General features: G+C 39.6%; 1 protein-coding gene across 7 annotated transcripts in view; it reads right to left on the bottom strand.

Moving 5' to 3' along the window:
• dock10 (dedicator of cytokinesis 10) overlaps positions 1-20724 on the bottom strand; it is a 65551-nt gene that overhangs the window by 21469 nt on the left and 23358 nt on the right. For 6 of the 7 annotated variants that reach the window (XM_087850981.1, XM_087850978.1, XM_006795420.3 and 3 more), the window contains exons 2-12: positions 11177-11296; positions 7604-7693; positions 6750-6832; positions 5220-5292; positions 4776-4919; positions 4388-4522; positions 2313-2499; positions 1451-1536; positions 848-931; positions 568-726; positions 118-366 (exon numbers count right to left, since the gene is read on the bottom strand). In XM_087850981.1, the coding sequence (XP_087707107.1) occupies positions 118-366; positions 568-726; positions 848-931; positions 1451-1536; positions 2313-2499; positions 4388-4522; positions 4776-4919; positions 5220-5292; positions 6750-6832; positions 7604-7693; positions 11177-11296 (1410 nt within the window). Of the gene's footprint in view, positions 1-117; positions 367-567; positions 727-847; positions 932-1450; positions 1537-2312; positions 2500-4387; positions 4523-4775; positions 4920-5219; positions 5293-6749; positions 6833-7603; positions 7694-11176; positions 11297-16329; positions 16503-20724 lie in introns of those variants that run through there. The other variant, XM_087850982.1, reaches the window with a different exon arrangement.

The following is a 20724-nucleotide window of genomic DNA, read 5'->3' as shown; positions in this document are numbered from 1 at the left end:
AGCATATTACAGCCTATGTACATATTAAATGCAGAATAAGTAATGGAGAAAAAAAGCGTTATTTTCCCCTTTTCGTGTTAAATCTATAAAACCTAACTTGGAGTAATGTCCTCGTACCTGTTTGGGAAAGCAAAGCCAGTGCTCCAGGTCCAGGCTGAGGTAACAGTCACCAGGCTTCCTCTCAGCAGGAGAACACAAGCCATTTTCCTGACCTCCAACCTCCGTACCCGGAGCCCCCGTCCCGTTACTTAGGCCTCCGAGCATCTGACGCACTGCCTCGTGGTTGAGGTCTACGTGGAAGTCTGCAGACACCTTCCTCCCTTCTCGTATATCCAGCAGAGCCAGCGTAACGAAGAAGGGTTCAATCTAGTGGTGCAGATTCAGCACAGTTATTGCCTGCACATTTATTCAAAAAGCAAATTTGACAAAGCTTCACTCAGCATAATATGTCTTTTAAATGCCTTTGGAGAAAAACACTAACGTATGTCGATACGTTTTATCCTGTTTAAAAGAAAACTGCTTATTAAACAGTAACACAATAAGGCAAAATGAGTGTCTTATGCTCACATTAGTGACCGGTCCCGTTTCACTCTCGTTGACGCAGCCTTGTAGCATGAGGTTGAAAGATCGGCAAGTTGCCATAAATCTCCTGCCAAGCTTCTCCTCAAAAGGACGCACTGGTGTGCTTTCAGTGGATGAATGTTCACTTCGTGGGCTTCTCAGAGCCTGTGGTTAGTGAAACACAATTTACTCAGAGGCCAGCTTTATTTTATTCAACTACAAAGTGCAGCAATGCATAAAGTAAAAAGTAGTCTACAGTGGTTATAATGTACTCATTTGTACTTACGGGAGTGTCTGGATCGAGCGAGAAAAGATTCAACCTCTCTTCTCTTCTGGCGGAACGAATTCCTTCATCTGTCTCCGAGATATACTGCGACAGGAAAGATGGCAGGAAGTCAGAAAGAGGCAGTCAGAGAGCAGTTCAGTGCAAATAATAGCTACCCTAATGTAATTTATGATATCTGTAAATAGAGTGCTTTTTTCCACTTTTGCTTTGATTTGAGTGTTTCTAGCATATTCTGGTCGCCTGAATTTATAGACTGCAGAGTTTTCTTGAAAACAGATACAATTACATTAATGTTTCTTTTCAGCCTGATAAAAATCACAATAAGTTTTCTTCCTCATAAAACCAGCATGCTTGCACTGACAAGTTTGTTTTCTGCTCTTCTCCTAAAGTCTCAGTATGTTTTTCAGTGTATTATAATCACCAGGTAATGATCCATGCACATAGAATATGGACCTGTTCATGAAAACACGCCACCACCGGTAATGAGACACTTGGATGTATACTGTGCACGCATGTACTGTTAAATAAGATAATACTATGTGTTGGTAGTCGTAGCTGAGTTATAACACTGACTAAAACATGTGAGCCTTCGGTGTAGCTAACCTTTGCTAGCTCTGGATTGATGCCATTCTCTGTGGTTTCTTCATTTTCCTGCAAACAGGAGTCACTTAACGACAGGTCAAACACATCTGCAGAGAAAACAAACACAATCAGGACACCTGAGAGCAACTTTTATTTATGACTGATGGCTGACATCATTTAGTGGTTAGGAAAGTTTATCTAAGCAGGGAATTTTATGTTACAGATCATATAACATTTTCTTAAATAGCTTCAGCAACTCACTGGTCTAAATACACACCAACCAGAGTCAGCAGGCATATACATCTCAGAATAAAATATGACTCAATTTGTGGTATTCATGGATAATAAGGCAGGCAGACTTCTGGAGAAATATACCCTTCAAGCTGCCTGAAGCAATTTCTCCTAAAAGCCAGGCTGAACAAAAGGGCTCATTAATGTTAGGTTAACACACACCCACAGCCTGATTTAGAGGCAGGCTAACAGACCACAGAGCCATGACAGCTCTGGGCATTACATCATACCTTCACTTTTCACTGGACCAATTTTTAATACCCTATCAGTGTTTTGTGTTATGTTACAGGCTGTGGATCCATGCTCTGCCTCTCACACAACTGGCACACAAGGATTGTTAATCACCACATCTGATGCACTGAACCAAGGTGGAGTCACTTTTGGGTATCAGATTAATTTCCTGAAAGTGATGGACTCAGTAGAAATTCCCCATTAAGGTCATGGCAAGATGACGGACATTATTTAGTCAGACAGAGAGAAAAAGGTTACACTTTCTGCTGACATCGACTATAAAATTGTGCCCATAATTTATCCAGATGCTGGAATTATGCAAAAAAAAAAGCTTAATTCTTTTACATAAACTCTTTCTCACCCTGCCGGTGTTCGTTGAGTTCCAAGCTCTTGCGGTCTTGAGCTGGTGCTTCAGGAGGACTGATCTGTAGGATACGGGTCAACGTGCTAATCCACTCCTCCATGTCCTGCTCGCTCTCTGCGGCCAGCACAAAGTACGTAACCTCGTTCATCTTCAGCTCAAAGGCATGTTTCCTTAGGCGGTTATTCTTTAGGGAAAGAATGAAAGGCAAGGAAAATCTGGTCAGGTTTAGTTCTCGGAAAATGCTATACGTTTTTGCATCTACACATATAGTTATTGAATGTAGCCCATTTTGCTGTGTGTGACCGTTCCTAGAGGCACATTTTTCAGTAGTGAGCAGAGGGTAATGTCAGTAGGGCTTTTCATTCTGCTTTATCCTAATAGGGTTTTTTTTATTAATAGGTGTTCGAGCACAGGGCTTTTTAAATTAAAGCTTAGATCACACAACTATAATATAAGCAGTAACCTGCAGACTGAAAATTGATGGTCAAATGTAGAAGCCCTAAAACTCCATTTCTTGGACGAACTTGACACTGGTTCCAAAAGCAAGGCAGTCCCCAGAGAGATTAGTTAAAAATGTTAAAATACCCAGTTTTACAGCAGCTATAAACATGTTTACAGGCTATAAAAACTGTATTGTTTTTAATTCACCTTTTTCGATTGTTTTGAGGCCTGAAGCTGTGAAAGCTAAGGGCGTGATTGCTTAGGGCCCGCCATCATTTCATGTCATTTTTTAAACATATTATTACCTGGATTGCTTTGTCAACTGCACTAACAGCCACTGGATACATACATGAAAATATGAAATCGTTTGTAATCATAAACTGAGTTTAACCCACAATACAAGCGTTGCAGGGCATGTCTGTAGATCATCTTTGGACTGCAGCATGCATTTTGTTATTGCATGTCTGCACAGGTAACCTTGCTCTGGTGCTCGCAATTTATGTACAACACAACCTGACGGCAAGTTTGAAATATATAATTAATTATATATTAAAATAATTATTTCATCATTATGAAATGCACAAGTTCTTAAAAAAATGTAGTAGCATTATTTGCTAGCATGTTCACATTATGACTTTTAAGTCTAAAAACATATTCATTCTTTTCATAACAGAAATCATTAAAATAGATTATTTAGGTGTTTCATCCCTTAGATTTAACACCTCCTGAAGTGTGAGGAAGTCTGGCTCTAAGCTTCTGTCCTCGATGGAGGAGATCAAGTATCTCGGGATCTCGTTGAACGAGCAGTGATGAGAGAGAGGAGCAGACTGACAGACGGATTAGTGTACCATCTGTAGTAATGTGGATGTTGTACAGGTCTGTCATGGTGAAGAGGGAGCTGAGCGAAAACTGACGCCATCGATTTATCAATCCCCATTTTCCTACCCTCAAGTATATCCAGAAGCTTCAAGTAGTGACAAAAAACTGAGACTGTGGAGGCAAGCAACAGGAATAAACTTCCTTCGAAGGCTGGATGGGCTCAGCATTAGGAGCATGCTTATTTGGAGGGAGCTCAAAGTGAAACTGTTACTTTTCCTCCCACCAAGTGGAAGGAGGTGGCTTGAGAATATGGCCAGAGTGCCTCCTGGGTGCTTCCTACATGAGGTGTTTCGGGCATGTCTAAATGGGAGGAGACCCTGGAGCAGACCTAGGAGACGCTGGATAGATTAGATCTCTCAGCTGGCAGGAACACCTCTGATTGCCACCAGAAAAGCTCAGTAGAAAGAGGTGTGGGCTCAGACTGCTGCCCCTTTGATCCAGACCACAGCAGATACACAGTAGAAAATAGATCAATAGATCAATAAATATTTTAATACAATTTCTCTACATTTATACCTTCACCAATATTTGTTTCAGTTATTTTTACTGTTGTAGCAAAGGCAGTAATAGTGAGCAACCTGTGATCATGGCAGGTTGTGCCATGGTGCAGCTTTATGTCTGGAAATACCCCTAAATCAGTCTATAACCTAATAGAGAACATTTTAGAGTGCAGATGCTTTTTATCTATGTTCTTGCTGCCTTTTTTCTTTTGTGGTAGAGTGCATGTACATGTAGAATGCACTAAAGCCTACCTGTACCACACCCGTGCATGAGTCGAGGAAGATGCACCCTTTTGGTTCCTTTGAGATCTTTTCATCTTTGTAGAAATTCATGATGTAGGAGTTATCTGTTAACTGGGTGAGCTGGAAATACCTCCTCTTAAATGACTGTCAAGACAGAAATATGATTAAAATTCATTTCCCTAGCTGAAGTAAATGAATAAGAACTTTAACAATGGGATATTTTCTCATCGTGTTGAAAAGTATGTCACTAATTAAAGTCCCAGTTTAATTTCTAACAGACTGTAACAGTTCAGAAAATAAAGTAAAACCATTTTGGGTGGAAAAAAAAGGGAAAAAAGACAGACAGAAATAAAATGCATGTGGGCATGAAAATAGATAACATCAGACACTTCCTCACCCGAACAGTGATGCTATTGTTGACGGTGCTGTTGAAGTTCCCTTTATACAGCCAGCCCGAACGAAACACACCAATCCCTCCGCCTCCCCCACCACCACCTCCACCGCCCCCTCCTCCTTTGGATGACGACAAAGAGGTGGTATCCTGCAAAAACACAACAATGACTGTGATCAGTTAAAGATGCATTAACTGTCCATTCGTTCCTCTGATAGAATGGAGCAAATGATCGATACAGGAAAGGAGAATTTCTAGACTCCTTGAATCCATCCAGTTATGCTCATAACAGCTTCCCACTGACCTGTAAATATAACTAATCTTGCAAAGTCCATTTTAACAGCTTTTAGGCTGCAATAAACTAATTTAAACATGAGCCTTGGGATGTAACCAGTATGTAATGGATTCACTCTCAAAAGCATTTCAGAGAAGAAGATCATCATTGCTGACCTCATCCTTGTCCACATCTTCATAGTCAATCTCAAAAGAGTGGGATGGCAGCTTCTCTGCTTTGTACAGTTTCCTAAAAGGAAACAGGGAAAGGTCAGGAAGATGGACAAAAAATATGGCTCTCTGGCAATGAAATATACCAACGAAAAGGGAAAATGACTTCTGCAATTAATTTAATGCGCTGCACTTGAGTTGTGCAAATGACTGTGGGTGGCTGACTCAGTTCCATCGTTTTCTGTCAGGAGGTAACAATGGGCCGTCCCCTTACTCAGTCCCGCTCCACTGATTTTAAAGGATGGCCCATCTTTGTGTGCGAGCCACGGGGCGAAATGCCTTTGTGCGTGCGCCGTGAGCTGCAGACAGCGAGGCTGCAATCCGTGCTCTTGGAACCGCCCTCTACTAAAAGTCACAGAGTCGTAAAAGCTGTCCGACAATTTCTCGTGATGGACTATGTTTAGAAAAATGCTGGTAATTGTGGGCTGCCCACCGGAACAGGAATGCTAATACTGGCCAGCACAAATGAAGATCGGTCCAGCGGTGACAACCGCACACATACAGTAGCTGTATAACTGTACTCTGGCTCTCAGCCTGTAGTTCACTTCAACTTCAATCTTCAATCTGTGTGTGTACCGTTAATGTTTGGTTAAGTTGTTCGCTCAGTAAACAAACAACATAATAGTTATGTTTGACACTTGTAAAATGACAGGACAAATGAACTTCTTTTCGCAACACTGTACTTGTGTTTAAGACACGTCTTGTTTTGCAGTTCATCCTGGATGTCAGTTCAGAGGTCATGTGAACTGAGTGAAAGAATACACAGTGGCAACCCATGGGATAGCATAGGGACATTCCTGTGGCTGAGAGCAGTAACAGCAGGGCTGCTCTGGGTAAGTCTCACTGAAACTGACAAAACTCAGTTTGACAGACTGACAGCCTGATTTAAATAAATTACTAACTGCTTGAATGGATGTGGCCGGATGATTGACGTTCAAAATAGCGACAGAAGGAGGTCTGAAAGTTTGTATTTCTTAAAGCTGAACGCCCTCACTCTTCAACACGAACTTTCACTTCACTTAACACTGGCCACCTTCTTGTGCTTCCTAATGACCTAATGGCCATCTACGGGTAATAAATTGTGGTTATCGCCAATGTTAGCAGCTACTTATGGGTCTGCGTGTTCAAACTCAGCACATCATTAGTCAAGTCAAGCAAACCTGAAGACACATTTCTACTTGATATTATTGTAAAGCAATGCACAGAAAAATCTAACTGTTCTAAAGTAAAATTTTGCTGTATGGAGATTTAATAAGAGAATTTTAACAACAAAGTAGAAGGCGTACATCCATCAAAGACATTTAGCACTTTTTTATGCTACTAGTATGGCAATGTGATGCCTTCACACTTCAATAGTTTTACAATAACATCCATTTAATATAACAAAGTGTGGGTTTTCAAATGTTAAACATTTTCTGAACAGAGCTAAAACATGAGAATAAAACACACAAACACAGTTTGTCCAAAGTGTTTTACCTTGGCAGCAGCCGGTAGTCTCCGGCGTAGTCGTCATACTTGAAATGGACCGCATTTAGATCAGAGTTGTAATACTTGCAGGCCTAGAGGAAAGGATGAAGATTAGGTTTAAATATTACATTTCCTAAATGATGGCCTTTCAGGGAAACACAGACCTAGAGCAGCTGAAATATTTACAGACAATGAAGAAAGCCGTACAGCGCTACATGTCATTAGATTTAAATAATAAATGGAACTGAATCAAGACTCTTTCCCCGGGGATCTTGAATATAAAGATATCTTTACATGTCTAAAGTTCAATCAGTTTGGCTGAACTGGTACTCTCCCAGGGAGTGTACGGTGCAGTGAAAGTCACAGACAGAGCCTGAGGTACTTTCACATCCTGCCTGCAAGTCGAACACCGTGTAACTTTTCTCCTTAATCCCCTTTTTAAAAAAGACCTTGAACATGTCACAAATTAACAAATTATAAATATAACAGACAACTTAAGCGATACAATTTTTAGCTGTATACACGCACACACACACACACAAATTGCACATGCTAGTCTTCAGTGAGGTGTAAGTGTACTGTCTGGGGAGTTTCCGTCTTCAGAGACACTACTTCTCTACTGAGCGCTTGAGATCATGGCTAGAGGATCTGAAACAAGCACTGATATCTACACACAGATCTGCTTTATTTTAAAGTTGTGGTGAAACCACTCTGCTGATATCAGGATGGCCTACTTTAAGGTCAGTCTGAAATGAAAGACCTAACCACCATGAACCTAAAAGACATCACTTAAAACCACAGGGTCTATAACTGCGTCAGGTACACTTAGACATACGTCTGGTACACTTAGACGTACAACTTACCTGTCTGACCAGCAGACATTCAGCGTGGAGTTCTGCCCCCTCGGGAACAGTTGATTTGACAGTGCGTCTCTCCTGAGGCACTGTGGATACCTGAAAGAATAAAGGGTAGATAATGGTAAATGGTAAATGGCCTGCATTTGTATAGCGCTTTTCTAGTCCTTAAGGACCCCAAAGCGCTTCACACTACATTCAGTCATTCACCCATTCACACACACATTCACACACTGGCGATGGCAAGCTACATTGTAGCCACAGCTGCCCTGGGGCGCACTAACAGAGTAATGACTGGTGGTGGATGGGATACCTTACTTCAAAATGTATTTAAAATTACTGCATGATTTTAAACTATTCTTTGCAGTAAATCCCTCATGTAGAGAACATGACTAATACAAGCAGTCAGCTTCTATAGAAATGTGTAAGCAATGGGACGGCTTACTGATCACTGCTGCTGAACCTAACTTCCATGGGTAAACAGAGGTTACTGATATTAGAAAATTATTCATTCATCTTTCCACTGATTATTCACTTAAATTTAATTTTATTCATATAGCGCCAAATCAGGACAACAGTCATCTCAAGGCGCTTTATATTGTAAGTTAAAGACCCTACAATAATACAGTGAAAACCCCAACAATCAGAAAGGCCCCAATGAGCAAGCACTTAGTGAGAGAAGGAAGGAAAAACTCTTTTTTAACAGGAAGAAACTTCTGGCAGAACTGGACTCAGAGTAGAGCAGCCATATGCCGCAACCGGCTCAGGGTGAGGGAAGAGAGGCAAGACAAAAGAGGAATGCTGCTGCTAAAATTAATCAGACTTATGTTGAAATCAATTTAATTCAAATCAAGCCAATTTCATTTTTATAGTGCCACCTTAAGGTGACTCCTGTTGTGACCTGTTGTCAGCTTAAGGTGACTCTTGTTGTGAGCTGTTGTCACCTTAAGGTGACTCCTGTTGTAAGGTAAAGACTGTTTAATAAAACAGCAACGAGGGTTTAAAGTACTGTTGACACATCTCAGGCAGAGCAAAAAGAAGAACCATCCATCTCATATGATTCACAGATTTAACACTTTTCAGATTTGCTCTGCCATGTTAGAAAGCACTCTATCACAAGTACTTGTATGGTGTGAATGGTGTGTATTCCTGTAGTGGGTAAACACTAATGCTGGTTCAATAATGTCACAATACACTTACTCTTTTTGCCTCCAACATGCTGCCATTCAGCATATACGATGCTGTAGGTAAACACAACACAAGCATTTCCCACTATGAGCACATTAGCCTGCTGATGCTACCATTTAGCTTGAAGCACCACTGTGGACCACAAGTATAGCCCCATGGTGGCAGACTCTCAGACCTATCACGACTCCTTATAGCAATTTATAGCTTAGATAAGACTAAGCAAAAAGCTGGTCTGTTAATGTAGTAATGAAATTGTTTCTGGTCAGCTTTATTGCCATGAATATGAATAATTCAAGTCAAATCATCTAATATGCATTTCCTTTATCAGCCCTGCTTGGGCTTACAATTAATAACCTCACATGAGAATCGAGCACCTTCATTAATAAAAATGTACATTTTATGATCCATGAAAAACGTCAGCATTGAATGTTTTTGCATGAAAGGAGACGTACTTTGCCCTTGTCCAATCATCTAGCCATGTGCTAGTGTGCTGAGCACACTGCCTTTCTTTCCACACTGACAAATACTCACTGTCCACCCAGCCAGTTTCCCTCACAAGTACCGAAATGTACTATCGGCTGTAGAGATAAAGTAAATCGAAGAAGACTCCTTTTTTCTTTAAGCCACAAAGATTTTAGAAGCACCAGAATCATGCATTAAGAACTACAACTCTAGCGTCCACAAGGAAATTAATCCCTTTACCACAACCGGCTAATTAGAGTATTTTAATGTGCAGTGGCTCTATCTGAAGCAACACATTAGCACATAAATGAAGGTACTAATGAACAAACAGCTAAAGGAAGCCAGAGAGAATAAATAACTTTTTATAATGAAAAGACAGCTACATGCCCTAATAGTGAGAGAAAAATGTGATGTGCTGAGTTGGAAAGTGGAACATATTGCATTTTAAACATCAGTAAATTGTTATCAAATTAAAAGCTTTGACACTTTAGTATCGTTACTGTGCACAAATATAAAATGGTGCAAATGCCTGCTAGCTTCTGGGGTTGGTAATTGTATATATACATATATATGAATATATATATATGTATATGTAAAATGAAAAGTGGTTTTCTAAGATGCTGTAGATAAATGTATAGATAGATATTAGGGGTGCAACAATACTCGTATCGGTATTGAACCGTTCGATACAGTGCTTTCGGTTCGGTTCGCATATGTATCGAACAATACAAAATTTTTCATTTATTTTATCAATTTTTCTTCTAAAGATGCTGTCTGTGTTGAGCACTCACTGGATCTGCGTTCGACTACTCCGCCTAGGCTGCACTGTCGAGCGCAGATCCGCTGAGCGCAGCGCAAGCTAGCGCGACAGAAGTTAAGCTCGTTGCATGGCACATTGAACCTCCCCCACCCTCATTCAGATCTGGCGTTTGGAACTATTTTGGTTTTCATGTGACGTATGATCAGATGGTAAGCGCGTCATGGACAAAGGTAAAACAGTATGTCGAATGTGCCGCAATGCTCAGTTACATTGGTGGGAACTAGTGCGTTAGCGCAGTTTGCTCGTTAATGTGTTGACACCATCCAGCCCCACGCACGGGGCGATCCGCGGTGACTCGTTAACGGAGATTTGCCGCGTTATGGCGTTAATGTCATTTTAACGAGATTAAAGCTGACGGCACTAGTGGGAACACAACGAATATGACTGCACATTTACACCGACATCATCCTAGTGCAAAGACAAGTGGAAGCAGACAAAAACAACAAGCACGCATGCTACAAACTTTACCCGAGTCATTTAGACAGCCGTTAGCACATGATTCTCCTTATGGGGACCTGTTATGTTTAATGCTGCTGAGAATATAGCCCAGAAGAAGCGTATAGTATAGCTTTTATTTTGGAAAGAGCCATTTCTCTGTAATAAACTCTCTTTTCCAAAGATGAATGATTTCTCGATCAGATAGATTTTTTTATTATTATTTTGGTTTTTTAGCAACATTAAATTTAAAACTGTACTTTTGAGTTAAATTATATATATTTATAATTTTAATAAATTACAAATTAAAAAGGCATGAACATTTTTTGTATCGAAAAAATATCGAACCTTGACACCAAAGTATCGAACCGAACAGAACCGTGAATTTTGTGTATCGTTGCACCCCTATAGATAGATAGATAGATAGATAGATAGATAGATAGATAGATAGATAGATAGATAGATGGAAACTACATAGAAAGGAAGTAACATTATCATATTTTTCTTTTTTTCTTTTTTGGACATACCAGTAACTCAGTATTGATAACCTTGAATTATTATTATTTAGTTATTTAGTAGAAATGCCTCTTGACCTCAAAAACACGACACTAGACAGAGAAAACCATGGTTCGTGGACATGTCTGCTTCAATCACATTTAATGGTGAATCATACTTACTGTGAAATCATTGTCAGGAAATAGGAGCAGGTCTTTGAGAGGGTCTTCTTTACACTCATCCCCCAGTTCAGAGATGACGGTCTCGTAGTCAAGAGGATCGATTACTTTAGGCTTCTCCTGCTGCAAATGGAAAAAGAGAAATGAGTAATATTTCCTTGTGGTTAAATGTCAGATATCAGTTAGATAAAATACCACAGAGCACACCAAGGTGGCTATGAAGGTGTTATTGTAGCATAAGGGTGTTATTGTGTTGTTGTAGCATTTGTGTGTATCTTATTTCACACTTGTGTATTTCAGTGTGTGTGCAGTGCATATTGAAATCCATGTATACGTGTTCAGATATGTGTGTATGTATTCCGATCTGTGAGTGTGTACTGAGTTCTGTGTGTGCATATTCAGGTGTGTGTGTGTGTGTGTAATCAGATTTGTGAAAGTGTAAATAAATGTGTAAACGTGCATTGATATTAATGGATGAAAAGTCTTAAGGTTTTGCTGGATGCACTGAAAATATAGACAAGTCATGAGCTTTTTGACAATCATTTTTGTATAACTGGAAAGAGCTATGAGCTCAGCTTATGGTAGAAAACTCTGACAACTATTGGCAGAAAGGAGCTCACTTAAAGAGCGAGCTTAAAGGACTCAGTGTGCAGGCATCACAACATTCACTATGTTATAATATTATTAATATATGATATTTGCAACCTAATTGGAGCAACAGTAAGAAATTTGCTCTCTTGCTCTCTTTTGCTCTCTTGCCCTCTAACTACAGTTACCAGACTTTTATGCATATTCAGAGTCTAGAGACAGGCTGGAAAAGTTCAGATGTACTTGATGTAAGAATGGCCAAACTACATGTTTTGTTATAAAAGGCTAAAAGAATGTGAAATGCAGAATTACTGTGTAAATGCCAAAAGTAAAGCGAAGTAGATAAGGAGGGGAGCCTATCTCAAACAGTCTTTTACCTCTGTCAGCAGTGACAGATGAATTAAGTCAAATTAATAGTAAACCAAGATAAAACTCCATTACAAGTAAGAATGTGGCATTCAAAACCCTACTGAAGTATAACCATAAATACATTATCAGCACAGGTTCAAAGTAAACTGTATTAGTACTTTAACTCACAAGTACTACAGCAACCTGGTAGAGTTTTGACAAGTAGTAGAACTGAATATGAAATAAAAATATAACCATGGTTATTGTATATATTGGCTTCATCTTTAATATTATGTTCCAAATCTCCTCTCTTTGGGGAAACAGATGGCTGTCAGGAGGGCATCCCAGCTGCATCTGTCATAATTAACAGTAACTTCATCCGTCAGTACCATCAAGTCAAAGATTCAGACAGAAATAATATTTCACAGTACATTCGAAGCCTTGTACTGCTTGGTGTCACCTTAATATTTATACAGGAGCTGCACATACTAGATATTCAACCCTGGGATCAAAATTTGTCCTCCTCTTGCTGGGAGTAACTACAGCAGGTTGTCCACATGCTCTTCAGAGTCCACTAAAAATGCAATGCAAACCTGTGAGACCTGTCTTATGTACTCAGGCATCACACTTAGTTCAACATTTAAAGGTGTTAGTCACACCAAACACAAAGAATGAGAAAGCGAGAAAAAGAAGACAGGAAGGATTCAAAGAAGGCAGTTAGAACGCAAGAAAGGGCTTGAGCCCGTGAACCTGAGCTCAGAGTTAATGAACTCTTGACTTACAGACAATTGGAATAGGAGGTCTGTCTCTTTTCAAAGATTAGGCTCTTTTGGTTAAAAAGATTAAAATAGGTTTCATGGCCAGGACATTTTGAATTTTTCATCCTCCACAATCATAACTGGTAAATGGACTGGTTCTTACATAGCACTTTTCTACTCTACCTGAGCACTCAAAGCACTTTTTACAACATGCCTCATTCAACCGTTCACACCTATTCATGCAATCGCTTTTTTTTCCTATTATAGCTTTATACACATTCACATTCTGATGAATGCATCGGAGAGCAACTTTGGGTTAGTATCTTGCCCAAGGATATTTGGCATGCAGACTGTGCATACTATTCTTTTGCTATTTAAGATTATTGTCACTCTGACGAACAAAGGTGTTACCAATCAGATGCTTTCTAGATGGTATTGCATGGTTGCTCAATAGCCGATGGTGCTTTTTTGCCTGCATAATCCCAAACCACGACCGACACAACACTCACTGTTGTACCTCTCATCTCCTCTCTGACCTCCTCCTTACAAACTGCCGACAAGTTGAACCAAAAAATTCAATGGTGGATTCATCACTCAATCTGACCTTTTACCACTGATTTTGAGCCCAGTTCTTGTGTAATTCGGCATACCTCAGCCTTTTTCTCCATGTTTCCCTTCCTTAAGTATAGCTTCTTGAAAGCCACCCTTCCACTAAGACCATTTCTGATGAGGCTTTGGTGACAGTAAATAGATCAACTGAAGGCTCAGTTACATCTCTCAAGTCCATTGTCACGTCTTTTCTGGATTTTTTTCCTCTATCTAAAGAGAGGTGTTGAACTCCAGGCCTCGAGGGTCGGTGTCCTGCAGGTTACAGATAACACCCTGGGTCAACACACCTGAATCAAATGATTAGTTCATTACCAGGCCTCTGGAGAACTTCAAGACATGTTCAGGAGGTCATTTAGCCATTTAAATCAGCTGTGATGGATCAAGGACACATCTAAAACCTGCAGGACACCGGCCCTCAAGGCCTGTAGTTCGACACCTGTGATCTAAAGGATGTGACTTTCAGATACTGTTCATCTAGTGCAAATAGTTTTTTAGGCCTGCACTTTTTTTGTTTTCCACTTGTCCAGTTTCCCCTAATTTTTTTAAGGACACACTGCACACCATGACGTGATATGTAAGGGCTTTGGCTTAGTATTTTTGCATCAACAAGGTGATTCCCAAAATTATATTTTATACCTGTCAACATCTGGTATTTTTGGCATTTTTAAGAGATTCAACTAAAGAAAACAAATTAGTTATTTTCGTGACAGGCTGCTAGTCATAAAATGCCTAAAGACTATTTAAAATTTGCTAAGTTATCTGTTATGTGTAGGTGCAACACTGATTTTGCTCAAGACCACCTTAAAAAAGTACAAGAAAGTCTGACTACTTGGAATCAAAATATAAAGAAATAAGGGCTGACTCAAGACTTCTGCATTGCACTGTATGTTTTTTCTGAACCAAAGAATCAATGTAAATTAAAAATAGCTTTAATGTTCTACTTCATACTTTAGCTGACGGGGTCACAAGAGGCAAAAATGAAGCACGGTTGTGTCATTCATGAGCTACATGTTACACGGTATAAACTTTACTATCACCAGATCAACAACAGAGACATAGAAACCTACAAAATACAGAACATACAGACGCAAACAGTCAGAGTAAAATTGTTATAACAAACACACACTTAGAGCAGCCTACAAAGAGAAAAATAGCTATGTACATGACATTTCCTGTGTTGTGCCATGACATCATTAGGATCTAAAAGCGTTTTAGAGGAAGTAGTGTGTTGGTGAAGTGAGACGTTGACACACCCCACAGAACAATTCATAATGAATGTGAAGGCTAATTTTCAAGTACACTTGGATAAAAAAAAGAGCAAAACCAACCACAACAACAAAAAAAAAAACCCAGATTATTCAGAGAGATAAACTACGCCAACAAATAAACGGCTGGAATTTTTTTGTAAACGAGAACTTAACAGATTATCACAGCGCCCCATACGAGACCATCTGCCCAACAGTCTCTTTTATAAGGGTTTGCAGTCCTTAACATGACTTTTAACAACTGCGAAGCAGTCGACCACTGTCTGACTTTCTCTTTCTTTAAAGATATTTAGAACTATGTTGAAGCATGATGTAACCGGTCAGTGAGTCACATTAATAACATTTACACATGTTTTATGATGGAGTAAATTGCTTCTGTCATTTAGAGAATAGTAACGGCGCAGCAACAGCAGCAAAGTGAGAGCAGGAGAGGCTGTGGTCAGAAAGTCAGAGGAAGTAATGATCTCTGGTTTGATTCACGTACATAATGCAGACTGAGGCTTTCAACCAGCACAGTTACAGCGCCTTCACAGCTAGAACAGGCCTCTTGGCAGACTATCAACATGGAGCACATGTAGAAGGCAAAAGTGTAACTCTACAAAAGGTAATCCCTTGACTTGTGACATTCATTGACCTTTAACTACACCACAGTTTATAGTTTTAATATTAATTCTTGCAGAGTAGTAAAGATCACGCTGCTTTGTACCCTTCCTGAACTAAAGTTCTTTTGATTATCTAGATTTTCAGTTTCAGTTTCTTCTTGTTTCTCTATAGTCAAAGAACATTCTTAATAATAATTATAATGCAAAAATGCAAAGGTACAGCTGTTAGCTTCTCAAACATGAGAATTTCCTTTTCTTCCCAGCTCTTGGTAAGCCACAAACTGAATATGTTTTTCCAAAAATTCATTGGAAACAACTCAAAGTTTTGTAACATTTATGGGTGAACAAATTCAAAAAACATAAAACAGACTAACTAAAAATAGGAAAAAATAACCAGCTTAAGTTCTAATACCTGAAAACAACTCGGTAAACTGACCTTAATAACTGTTTTTAAAGAAAAATCCCCCAACAGCAGTTAATCAAAATGCAATTTAAGTAAATAAATGAAAGAGAAACACAACAGGTAGGCGGTAGATTAAGCTTGACATTTTCATATCTATTACTCCATTTTGACGCATGTGACATCAGAGCTAATGTTTCAGGGAAAAGACTTGCCCCCCCACCCCCCACCCCCAATAACCGATCACATCTATCAGATACTGTAATGTACCGTTAGTTCATCTAATTCACGCGTCTTTAAATTCGACATGTTCTCTTCTCACTGCCTTTTCCTGTCAGAGCCTGGCTCAAGCAAACAAATGATCAAAAACACCATAAATATTGCAGAATTACACATCACCTAATAAGAAAACACACAGGACAGTGATCTATAATCAACATTAAAATATTTAAATACTGCACTTAACACCACAACTGATGCTACTGTAAGTTACTGAACAGAAATTATTGACATTTTGTAAGAGTCCTTATAAACAATGTGAGGCACTAAGGCAAGAACACAGAGACAGAGCGAAACAAATACATACAATGCTCAGCCGGTTGAAATCCGATCGCACCCTTTTACTCTTTATTTTCTTCCTGAAGGTGATTTTGCTCCTGAAGCTCATTGCCAGCAGAATTACGTCCAAAGTTTACGCTACCGAACAAAAAACCCCCAAAAAAACTAGACTAAATGTGAACTGTACAAACAGACATTGCGGGCATGTGCTCTTTTAGAAGTGGAAGTATCACCCAGTAGGTTTATGAGTTTGTGTCAGCACACGTGGATGTAGAGGAAGTAGATGTTTGATGTCCGACACACACACACAACCACATGCACGCACATGCACAGAGTCAGAAAATCCCCAGCAACTAAGATATCCATCAACCGGGCTGACCTGTTTTTAAACGTCACAATGAAACTTTCGATATTGTCGAAGACACCTCAGCAAAGATAAAGTAAAGGAATAGCTCAATGAAAACCACTGGGTTAACCTCCACGCTGGTAACTGTACAAACAGACACAATTGGGGAACTTCTTTCTGTTTTTTGTAACAATTAAACAATATAATGCACTCACATATAATCAAAGTCAAACTCTCGCCATCTTATCTACTTCTGTCCGGTTTTATCAGTTATACAACAGCTGCTTACACAAAAACTTGCAGATAGGAAAAAAAGCATGCAAACCATTAACTTCCTGTTCTAAAGCTTGTCTGGATCCGTACATGAGACTGTCTGCAAACCAATACACACATACATATGTAAGGATATAGAAACATATTGAGGTAATCATTAAAAAAATCACACTGAAATGCGTGACAGTTAATACATGAATGCACAGAAGCAATTCGTCTCCGTCTGCTCGTACACAGGCTAACGTGCACACCCACGCACACTGACTTCCCCAGTTCAAACCTCATAGCAGAACAGAGATCTCTAAAGAGGAAACAAATTTGATGATATATATAAACATATGTATCTGCTTAGGTGTTACACGGGATCTCACCGTTATGGTTTTGCAGGATTTTAACTGGACGCATGAAGGTGATTTGGGAAGTCCTTGAAGAGCAGACGACCATGAATAAAATAGACGTAGTATCTATATTCACCACTGTTACAAATTCTGCATGTTTTAATATAGTAAATTAAAATTGGACGTGCTATTAGCGTTGCAAATTAAACACTATTGTGCGACAGTCCTGAGCCAACTCTCATTTCTTTGTTTTGTCTTGTCATTTTTAAAGTGGTCTTGAGCAAAGGCTCTCCAGGCTTTCTGAAGATTTTCACATTTTCACTTTTTTTTCTTTGGACATTGTCTGCTTTTTTCATTCATTTTCAGTGAGTCACATTGAATCCAAATTTATTTATTTTTTGTTCAACTCATCATCAATGTAGCACAGTGAGTGCCTGCAGCCATCTGTACAACTCAGCTGAGTCTATGTCATAGTTTGGGGCAGCATTTTAGACAGTGCTGTTGGGGATGTTGTTAAAATGTTTAATTATGAAGGCAGAAAAGCAACATCAGATTTTGATCCACAATGCATTACTATCTGGGTAAGCGTCTGGCAACACCTTAACTTTTCAGCATGACAATGATTCCAAACAAAAATGCCAATGCAATAAAATCCCTGGAAGGAAGACCACATGGTGGAAACCTATAAGTCATGGACTGGCCTCCCTAAAGCCCTCAAGCAGTGTGAATCAGTGTAGGATTAGCCAACATCCAAAGAAAAGCTTTGGAGAAAGCTGAAGAAATATTCCTGAAGACTATTTTAATAAACTACACAAAAGCTTGCCTAGGAGAGTTTAGGCTGTGTTGTCTTATATGCTGCATTCCAGGTATGTTTGCACCTGCCTCCTGTCTTCCTAGCAGAATGTAATTGAATGAGGGCTTAAGACTTTTGCACATAACTGTCCTTTCTCAGGGATATCTCTGAAAACTTGGGCACAAATTTCACTTATAAAATGCAAATTCTCTTGCAGAGTATGCATTATTAATTATCTAATTCAATTCCATTTTATTGATATAGCTCTAAATCACAACAACAGTTGCTCAAAGCAATTTATATTGTGAGGTAAAGACCCTGAAATAATAGAGAGAAACCCTAACAATCAAATGACCTCATTTAAGCAACTACCTGGCAACAGTGACAAGGCAAAACTTCCTTTTAACAGGAAGAAACCCCTGTCAGAATCACTCTCAGGGAGGGGCTGCCATCTGCCGTGACCAGTTGGGGTTGGGAGGTAGCCAATTAGATATCTGGGTGTAGCCAATTGGTGAACTGTCTCCACTATGGTGGCTTCAGGATCACATCTTGTTTGATGTGCTTTTTCTGACCTCATCAGGCAGTGACCTCCAGTTTGCAGCAGGGTGGTATGCAACTGAGTCTGCAGCAGCTGGGATGAGAGTCAGCACCTCCATGTCTGAGACCATGGTCCTCAGCTGGAAGAGGGTGGAATGCTCACCCCATCTCATGGATGAGTTGTTCCCTCAAGTGGAGTTTAAGTATCTTGGGCCGCTGTTCATGAGTGAGGGGAAATCAGAGCAGAATTTGGCGTCTGCAGTGATGTGGACACTGCACCGGTCTGTTGTAGTAAGGAGAGAGCTAAGCATAAAATCTACCTTCTTATCCTCACCTATGGCCACAAGATCTAGATAGTGACTAGGTGTGGGTAGCTGATTTTGCTTGATTAGCACGTATTCAGGTGAAGTGTAAAGACAGTTTCCCACATAATTAAGCTCGATGCCAGTCAGGTCACATACAAAAGTATGAAATGCAAAGACTTCTATTTTACTTTGAGCAAGTAATTTATTTTGCAGTCTTCAATGCAATTTATAAGATGTATTTAAAAAATTATCCAGTTGCATGTTTAATTTCATGGTTTTGATGTTTTGTATTTGAAACACAGATTACACTCTTAGTGCTGCACTCCTTCCAGTCGGCAATGCCGACACAACTAAAAAGCAGCAGTTGCATCCTCCCCTTCTTTCACTCTTTTCCTTTCCCTTGTTCTACCCCAGCTCCCTTCCTTCCTCTATAGCTTCCCCAGCTCATCAAATAGCAGAAAACTACTTTATTTTACACTCTGTTTCTCCCCAGCTTGCTTCTTTCTTCTTTCTCAACCTATTCAACATAGATTTTAACAACTTTCCGTAAGTCCCACACTCTCTCTGTTTCTTCTTTTCCTCTGGGCAGGAGTGAGGAAGAGTGGGTGCTGATGTTGGTAAACTACAGCTGTATGGAGGATGCAAATAGATCACTAGACTCTATTGCTTTCATCAAGCATATCCATGAACATAGACGTCTAATTTAGTTAAAAGAGAAAAGAAGAAAATAAATATAAGATGACATATTATTAAGCTAGATAGCTAAAAAAAAAAAAAAAAAAAAAAAAAAAAGTTTTCCCCACTTTGCACACCATGTACACAAGCTGGTCTGTGTCATTTGTAGATTGCTAGACAGATTCAAGAGGATGTTATCTTGTAAAGGGATAGATGTGAGAAAGTGTGACAAAAACAGAGAGGGAGAGGGAGTTTAGAAGAAGATAAATAGTGTGAGAGACTGATAGGGATTAAGAGAGTGAGACAGAAAGGGAGAAAGAGGGGGACAGGGACAGCTGCTGAGACAGCACAGAGGAACAGAACCCAGACATAAGCCATCTGTTTTACATCATTATAGCAATATATGGTCTGGTAAGAGACACGGTGGAACTGATGGGGACACTTCTAAGAGAAGACATTCATTTCACGAAAAACAACATTTCTACTTCTTTTGGGGCAAGTTGGCGTGTGGAGTTAGTGGTTCAATGAGCATCTTTCACACCTCCTGCAAAATGCAAATCAAATGTTTTAAAATCTTTTTTTTAGCTTCTCCATTCAGCTGTGTGAGGACCATTTTGAAAACCACAAACAGCTCTGGTTTCACAGCAAATGAACACATATTTTCCAATTTGTTTTGTTAATCCCTGACACATTATTGAAAGTCACTCAAAGAAACTAGAGACCTCAGTATGAAGAGGACTGACAGTGGCTAACGGGAAACTGCAGAATTTGCAGCCCGGCCTGACCACCACATGTGTGGCAGAGGAGACAACGTGTCATACTTTGATGGTGAGGTGGAGGGATGGAGGTTCTTCTAGATATTTATGACATATTTATAACAAATTTATGACATCGGTTTCATGGTCACAAAGGAGTTTTTCCAAAAATGTTGAGAAATGGCTTAAGAGCCAGTCAAAAACTGGAAACAGAATTAAAAAATGGCAAACTTTTCATAACCCTTAGAGTCAGTTTCACATTGGTCCAGATCACATTTTCTACAATAAGTGAATGTGAATACTGATTGTGCAATGTAATCGCTTCAGAATAGTGGCCCTACCACAGTGTACACCGGTTGCCTATAAACCTCAGTTTCACATTTGTCACAACCAAACAGAAT

Source organism: Neolamprologus brichardi, chromosome 14 (assembly GCF_056152115.1).
Source record: "Neolamprologus brichardi isolate AB-2024 chromosome 14, ASM5615211v1, whole genome shotgun sequence".
NCBI classification, from domain to species: Eukaryota; Metazoa; Chordata; class Actinopteri; order Cichliformes; family Cichlidae; genus Neolamprologus; species Neolamprologus brichardi.
The sequence above is the reverse complement of the archived record's forward strand: the minus strand, read 5'-3'. Positions and strand labels throughout refer to the sequence as shown.